The sequence below is a fragment of the Myodes glareolus genome, chromosome 2 (assembly GCF_982192425.1).
Source record: "Myodes glareolus chromosome 2, mMyoGla1.1, whole genome shotgun sequence".
NCBI lineage: Eukaryota > Metazoa > Chordata > Mammalia > Rodentia > Cricetidae > Myodes > Myodes glareolus.
In genome coordinates this window covers 40,918,966-40,927,980 of record NC_142027.1, presented here as the reverse complement: position 1 = coordinate 40,927,980, position 9,015 = coordinate 40,918,966, and the positions used below count along the sequence as shown (strand labels likewise).

Below are 9,015 nucleotides of genomic sequence, written 5' to 3'. Positions count from 1 at the left end.
GCAAGAAAAATAAAAGACTTCTATGGAAATACTGAACTCACTATTTGTTCACTATTTATACAGAATAGATTAAAAAATGGAGAACAGAGCTGGCAAGGTGACTCAGAGGTTAAGAGCACTGACTGCTCTTCCAGAGGTCCTGAGTTCAATTCCCAGCAACCACATGGTGACTCACAACCATTTATAATGAAGATCTGGTGACCTCTTCTGACATGAAGACATACATGCAGTCAGAACACTGTATACATAATAAACAAATCTTTAAAAATAAAAAGAAGAAAATAAATAATAAAGTCATCAGATACTGCAAGGGAGGAGAATGGATGAAGAGGAGAAAAAGAAGATAAAGGAAAAGAAGAAGAGCAATAACAACATACCTAAAACACAAGAGACTTTGATCCATGGGCTAAAAAAACACACAGTCTGAGTTAAAATATATGAATGCACTAGGTTCCTAACAATATATACAAGATGTTGCGTTCACAAGTCTGTCTGAAGCAATGTGCACATCTCCTCCCACTCTTTTTGTCACTGTGCTGCCTATCTTATAATATTCTAGTAATAGAAAGTTAATTTCACTGAATGTCCATTCCGTGGCATTTTATATCCATACAGTGCATTGGCTAGTCTTCTGTCATCTTGATACAAACTTGACTCATCTGGAGGAGGCAACCACAATACCTCCGTAAGATTGGCCTATAGGAAAGCCTTTGAGGCATTTTCTTGATTAATAATTGAAGAAGAAGTATCTGACCCATTGCAGATGGTGCTGCCCTGGGCAAGTGGTACTGGCAAACATTATAAAACACACTGAGCAAGCAAACCATGAGGAGCAAGCCAGTCAACAGCATCTCTCCATTGGCTCTGCTCCAGTTTCTACCTCCAGGTTTTTGCTTGAGTTCCTTGCCTTAATGGTGGACTCAGGCCTGAGATGAAAGAGGAAATAAATCCTTTCTTCCACAAGTTTTTTTTTTGCCACAATGTTTCATTACAGCACAGGAAACCCTACCTAAGACATACATGGAATAGTTCCTACAAGCCAGAATGTCTACTCTCTGTCTGTAGGCATCCTGCTTTTAGAAAAACATAGGACTCTAATTTAACAGTGACAGGTTAATGTTTGGTGCATTATCCGGTACAGTAATACTTCATTCTTGTTACTATATTTACCCTTAAAGTGTACTACTTTTTGTTATGAAGGGAATAAGCCATCTTAAAATGTGATAGTTTACTTGAAAATACAGTAATACTATTTTCCTCTGTGGAGGAAGGGCCGTATGTTTAAGGAGAGGAAAGAATTTCATTCCAGATTAAATGAAACATCAGGATAAAAGAAAAGGCCTTGTTTACAATGTGTAATTAAGATTAAATTAATCATCTTTCTCTCATTAAGCATATTATTTTACAGAGTCATTCCATATATTCGAATCATATTGCATTGGATTAAGAGGATTAGGGCCTAACCTAGCTTCTTTGTCTGCTGAGGACGGCAGCTAAAAGAGTACTGAGTGGGGAATCAAGCATCGTGCTAAGAAAGAAGCTCCCCTGGAAAGAGGGCAGACGAAAGGTGTTGCCTTATTTTCCTTACATTACTGATGAGGTAGACAGACACATGACTGTGTGCCATGCTAATCAACTTAATCTACAGAAACAATGGGCGACATTGAAGACAATATCTGCTTTTTTTCTCCTTTGTTCATTTTCATGACGTGATAATTTTTTTTTTCTGAAAGACACATGGACAGGAAATAGTAGCTGCATTGGTGGCATCCATCTACATTTCTTTCTTTTGGAAGACATGGTGCTGGCTGTTTGGTTGGTCTTCTTCATGTACACCTGGATCACATGGATTCCAGATGCTTCTGCTATTTCTGCCATCAAGAGACACCACCAGCAATGCCTGGCTTCAGTGAAACAAACACGGTAAGATACAGAAATACAGTCATCAACAATTTCCCTCTTTCCCCCAACAGCTGCCTCAGACCTTCTGCTGATCTAGAAACATATCCTTAAGGGAAGCTCAGCTTTGTTGCGGTATCTGTGTTTACAATAGTACTGACCCATCAAAATAAATTACCTCTGTTTAACATTCAAAAGCATGGGCTCTTCCATCTTTGGCATTGTTTATTTAATTCTATTTATTTGGGGAGAAAATAGTTAAATGTTTCACATATGGGTCATCCTTTAGAGAGCTGGTCTCTTCGGTGTGGCATGCATTTATCATTAACAATGATACTTGTTTACACTTTCTCCAAATTTTGAATAGGATTTAGCTGAAGAAACAACTTTTTTCTATATCAATTTTTTGGAGGTCAACATAGTTTTTTATACATTGAAGAGATAGTGTAAAGAAGGATAAACATCATTTATTATCTGTTGAAAAGTATTCATTTATTTAAAATACCTTTCTGAAGATTGACTCATTGTCATTGTTATTTCCTCATCAATAACATGAGCTATCTGGATAGAACCAGGAGAAATCAGTGTGTTATAATAATCAAGGCATCACAAATTGCCTGGGACTTCCTCAGTTTCACTAAGAGCACCCCGAATCCCCCAGCCTTACAAACTGAAAAAAAAATCACTCTCCTTCCCATAGAATGTCCATGTAAAAGCCCCCTTTTTTTTAAGATTTCTCAAAGGACCTGATCTGTGAAGTGACAGATGTTCAGCAGCTTGTCCTTACAATGTTGCATATTCATGAAACACTCATCACCAGATCAGGAAAAAGAACAAAATGTTTAACCAATACCTTCAGAATCCTCAGGTTTAAAGAAGACAGAAACTGCAGTCCCAATCCCTGGTCTTCTTTGTGATTTTTAAATATGTTCTTAGTTGAAATAGAATTGCATAATTTTCCCCTACCTTTTTCTCCCTTCAACTCCTCCAATGCCCCAACAAACTCTCAGGTTAATAGACTTTTTCTTTGACTATTATAGTTACACAAACACACATACACATGTGTATGTGTATGCATGTACATATGTGTGTATGTATGTGTGTATGCATGTATATATGTATATACATGTGTGTATATACATATGCATATATGCATGTACATATGTATATGTGTATGTACATTTGTGTATGCACAAATATACAAATATAACCATTTTGAGTCCACATTCTGTTATCTGCATGAATGTAGTTTCTGGGTTGATCAGTCTTTATTGGACAGTCAATAAGGGGGCTCCTTCTCTCAGCCATCATTCATTACTTTTAGTTCTTTGCTAGGAGTGGAATTTCATGAAATCTTCCACCTTCCACATTCACATGTCCTCTGATACTGCCATTTTTCCAGTCTTGAGGATGCAGTCATTTCTAGGAGACTTCACAGCATATTTTCTCTTATTTGTCACTTACAATCTTTCCACCTATGAACCATGACAATGACCAACACGACAAGATATAGGTAAAGGTGCATTAAGTGTCACTCATGTGTTGGTGCCAACCAACAGCTGTCTGACTGGACTTAAAGGCCCACTCACCAGGAGAGAAATCATGCCTGGTACTGGGCCCAGCCAACTTCCCAGAGCTCATGAGATCATGGGCCTGAGAAGGAAATCTACTACTGTCACTTTGGTCCTCCTACACTTTACTTCCAGTTTGCTCTAAGACCACAGACCTGAGAGGACACAGGGTCTGGTTAAGTTTAACTTCTTTCTGGATCCTCTCCAAAGAAATTAAGCATGAATGAAGGATTATGTGAGACTATGTGTTTTTTGGTTTTGTTTGTTTCAGGTTGCTTCCAACATTTATGTGGTTTATTTTATAATAAATGGATAGTATATTAATTATCGTCTGTCATTTAAGGCACTAGATTTCTCTGGCTGTCCCATTGATGCTAACGGAAGGAAAGGATAAATTATAATAAGTGCTATTCCATCATACTAGACCACATCCATGTCGCAGTAGCTATAGGGGAAAAAGCCATTACACAATTACTGACATCATTCACCTACATGGATAGTTAGCTGCACTGGGCACACACAAGGCAAGCCCTATCAACAATCAATCAAGAAAAACAGGGATGACTCCGAAGGCTTTTTGTCTTTACCTCTGAGCCATCAGCAGATTCCAGGAGGGAAGGAATCACTGTCTTTAGTTCTGTGCCTTGGTTCAACCCACCAGCCTCCAACCGATAGCTCCAGATAACCTGATTAGTCTCAGTGGGTTATAAAAAATTAGACATGTGCATGGGAGAGAAATTTGCTTGTATGCTGGGGAGGTGGGAGGTAAAAATGGTCAGTGTGCAAGGTGTGCATGTATGAAAGTGTAAACAAGAGCAATAAATTTAAAAAGCTAGATTTACTGCTTACTACATTGTTCAAGTCAACAGGGAACACAAAGTCTTTCTAGTAAGGAGGGACTTTTTTCCTGAGGTTAAATGCCTCTTTTTATTTCCTTTTAAAAGGAAAACAACTTAAGGGTTCTATAGGTCAGGTTTTCTCCAGGGAAAACACTCGAGTTTCTGTTGTCTGAGTTCCAAATGCTTATTTTCCACTTCTCTGTGTACTAACTGAAGAGCCCTTCAGGCCACAAGCCAAAATATGATTCATTAAAATTTATATGTGCTGCATGTGTTCTGCAGTGAGCAATTCTCTAGGGCACTGAGGATCGTGTAAACCACCACCCAGGTTCAAAGCAGCCACTTAGGATGAAACAGAGGCACTTTCCCTGAGTGAACACAGTAATCCAAGAACCAGTTTCTACACTGCTATCAGCATTCACTCATGCAAATGTTAAAGCATTTGGCAAAAATATAGTTGAGCCTATATAGAGCTAGGCTTCTCCCTACTTTCCTTGTAAATAAATATTGTGAGGTTCTTTGCTCAATACCCAACCTGATTACCCACAACAAGTAATGGTACAACTGATTAACACTTACCCCTTATAACACAAGAACACTAACAGAATGGAGACTAAAGGAAGACATAGTCTTTGTTAGAAAATCGCGCACTTTGCACCCTGCTTTGTGTTTGTATCAGTTATTCGGAACCCTGCTTTCATTCAGCCCGAGCTGTATATATAAATTAGGCTATTTATTTTCATTCAGATTATAAAAATATTGCTTTCCATCAAAAATAACATTACCTTAGGCTGAACATTTTTAAGAGTCTTTTATTCTATTATTCCTCAGGTTTCTAAGAAAGACAGTGGGGAGAAACTATGGATACAGAAACTTTTGGCAAGTGAAAATGTATTTCTTTGCCTAGGAAAGACATATGGTTCTACTGTAATCGTACTGTCCTTGGGCTGTTTAGGCCGATTATAGCTCTAAGGCAGAATTTAGTAATTATTACACTATCCTACTAACCTACAGATTATTCTTTTTTGTTTATTTTTTGTTGTTTTTTTGGGTTTTTTGGGTTTTTCTTGATTTTTATTGAGCTCTACATTTTTCTCTGCTCCTTTCCCTGCCTCCCCCTCCCTCTTCAACCATCTCCCCAAGGTTTCCATGCTCCCAATATACTCAGGAGATCTTGTCTTTTTCGACTTCCCTTGTAGATTACATCTATGTAAGTCTCTCTTAGTGTACTCATTGTTGTCTAAGTTCTCTGGGACTGTAGTTTGTAGGCTGTTTTTCTTTGCATTATGTTTTAAAACCACCGATGAGTGAGTACATGTGATAACTGTCTTTCTGGGTCTGGGTTACCTCACTAAAAATAATGTTTTTCAGATCCATCCATTTGCCTGCAAAATTTAAGATGTCATTATTTTTTTCTGCTATGTATACTCAATTGTGTAAATGTATTACATTTTCCTTATCCATTCTTCAGTCGAGGGGCATTTAGGTTGTTTCCAGGATCTGGCTATGACAAACAATGCTGCTATGAACATAGCTGAGCACATGTCCTTGTGGCATGATTCAGCATCCTTTGGATATATACCCAAAAGTGGTATTACTGGGTCTTGTGGAAGGTTGTTTCCTAATTTTCTGAGAAATCGCCACACTGACATCCAAAGGAGTTGTGCCAGCTTATATTCCCACCAGCAGTGCAGGGGTGTTCCCTTCACCCCACAACCTCTCCAGCATAAGTTGTCATCAGTGTTTTTGATCTTGGCCATTCTTACAGGTATAAGATAGAATCTCAGAGTTGTTTTGATTTGTGTTTCTCTGATGACTAAGGATGTTGAACATGTCCTTAAGTGTCTTTCAGTCATTTTAGATTCCTCTGTTGAGAGTTCTCTGTTTAGGTCTGTACTCCATTTTTTATTGAATTATTTGTTCTTTTGATGACCAATTTCTTGAGTTATTTGTATATTTTGGAGATCAGACCTCTGCCTGATGTGGGGTTAGTGAAGATCTTTTTCCATTCTGTAGGCTGTGGTTTTGTTTTGTTGACCATGTCCTTTGCTTTACAGAAGCTTTTCAGTTTGTGTGCATTCCTTCAGCATTCCAATCCAAGCCCCACACTGGTGTGAAAGGTCATGTAAACAGTAGCACAGTTAGCAGATTTCTGATCTTTCTTCAAACAAGATAAGAACTCCAAGTTTCATATAAAATTTTGTAACTTGCTGTACCATGAGAAGTCCAGATAATGACTAGAGACTAACTCTAAAATTGGTCTGGTTTCCTAATTCCATGATGGTGTCTGAACGAACCCTCAGCACTGAGTTTATGACCTGTTAGAGACCCAGGTGACATACAGCAGCTGCCACATCTCTAGTGGAGCCCACTCCCTGGCTGTCTCGTCCACAGAGATGTTCACCAGCAGACCTATTCCTTTGGTAGGCAAAAGCTATCGATAATAGTAATATAATATATAATTACTACTTAAGAGCATTGTATATTAATTATATATTATTAATATATTGATATGTAATAATATTATATATAGTATAATAATAGGGAAATAATAATAGTAAAGAAAAATCATCTGTAGAACAGGACATGCTTCTAGAATGAGAACAGGTGATGTCTATGGTAACTCTAGAACAATGAATGGAATGTAGAAGGTTCCAAGTTCACTTTCGAAAGAGAGAGAGAGAGACAGAGAGAGAGAGAGAGAGAGAGAGAGAATGAGAGACATTTTTCAGTAGCTAAATATGTGACCATGACCTGGAAACATGGATTCAGGTTACCCAAATACCATATTTTAATAGTATTTTTTTGTACAATATACCCTGGTTACAATTTCCTCTCCTTCTGCTCCTCCCAGTTCCTCCCCACCTCCCTTACCATCCAGATACACCCTTTTCTGTCTTGCTAACAAACAAAGAAGCATCTAAAGATTAGTAATACTGAAATAAAAAGGATAAACAAATAGGAGAAGGATAAAACAAACAGAAGGAAAGGAGCCCAAAAAACGGCACAGTAAACAGACAAGATGCAGAGACTTACTCGCTCATATACTCAGGAATCCTACAAAATACAAAACCAGAAGGCGTAATATTTACACAATTACCTGATGAATAAAAATAAAATAAAAATAAAAAAGCACTTTTAATATTTATAAAGGAATACATTCTTTATGTCTCCATGCCAAAGTCTAGAGCATAGAAATAATTTTATATTTTCTTTGAGAAATTTCCACATTTTCACAGACAGTATAAGAGAGTTTTGTTTACATCCACTTATAAAATTTCAAGTGTGCTAAAAAGGTGTTTGATTCTCCCCAGGCAATGCTAAAATGTTTTAATTCTTAGTTTTAATATGGCCTCAAAGATACTAGAGGTCCCAAAATCACCCAAATTCTGAACTCCGCTGCCTCAGGCTACTGCTTTCCTAGTCACAGACTGAGGTCTAATTCTTAGAAGCCCCACAGAAACACGACTCCTTGTTGATCCAGAAAAGAAGTGTCCTCAATCAAAAGGAAAGGATCCTTCCTTTTGATTTTAGAAATTTTAGAATTTCCTAAATTGCTATTACCAAGATTTATAGCAACAATTTTTTTAATGTCTGTAGTACTTTGTGGTCAAAAGCAATAAAAGAGGACAATGCTGTTATTCTCTTATAATATAAAACACAGTTTATAATGACTATTCCATGCATTATAAACAATATATAATTGTGTATAATTATAAACATATATAACACCAAGTCAGAGGTTTTCAAAGCAAACACCTGTATTCATGAGGCATCATGTATCTACAAGGGGACGTGCAAGCTATCTGAGGGGCATGTCGTCAAGTGCAATGTCTAAACAATTTCTGGATTCCATTCTTTATGACCGCTTTATTAAAGTAGACTAACCTGAACACTCACCCCATCTCCTTCATCACCCTCCTTTAACAATTGATCTGCCTCATGTGACAAAAATACAGACCTCTCTCTCTTTCCTAACGGTGTTGTGTGCTTCCCTCTCGTACAAAGCTTCCTGAGAATAAAGAGACAATTATAAATAAAATGAGGTTGAGATGGTGAATGATTCTATACCAAGTAATGTATCATTTCACACTGGTTTGTTTCCCACCTTCTTTTAACAAAATTAAAGGAAGAACCTAGTAATTTGTTAGGTGATAAATCACGGAAAATGATTTAAAAGTCACATGATGTGACTTTTAAAATAAGAGCCAGAAGGTATTTAGATAATTCGGGTGCATTTTTCAAACAATGTGAAAAGTTTTTTTGATATTCAATGTAGTCACACACATTTGAACAAAATTCAGTGCTTGTTTCTATAAAACTAATAAAAAGGGAATTTATGCAAAACTCAGTTTCATTCTAACAATGACTAAATCCATTTAACACATAAAATAATTGAAGAAAATATACCACCATTTCATTAACAAATTTATTTTTTCTAAAGTTTTATTCTTAAATTTAGTAGGAGTCAACATTTACATAAATTATTTTGTTCTCTTTGTAAAGGTAATATAAAATTTAAAAGTTATTATCAATGTATATATACATTTTCTTCCCAAAAATACTTGTATGATGGGCAAGAAAGATCTATGAAGCAAGAAATGGAAATACAAGTTTTTAGAAAATAATATAAATTTTCTATTATTTTAAAGAAGAATTTATTCATTTATTTTTAAATACTTAATGTAGGTATTCAAGTTCACTGG

General features: G+C 36.6%; 1 protein-coding gene across 1 annotated transcript in view; it reads left to right on the top strand.

The window, feature by feature from the left end:
* Positions 1 to 1,798: 1,798 nt before the first annotated feature.
* Gabrr3 (gamma-aminobutyric acid type A receptor subunit rho3) overlaps positions 1,799 to 9,015 on the top strand; it is a 71,807-nt gene continuing 64,590 nt past the window's right edge. Inside the window, exon 1 of the mRNA XM_048422893.3 lies at positions 1,799 to 1,923. Coding sequence (XP_048278850.1) covers positions 1,799 to 1,923 — 125 coding nt within the window. The remainder of the gene's footprint in view (positions 1,924 to 9,015) is intronic.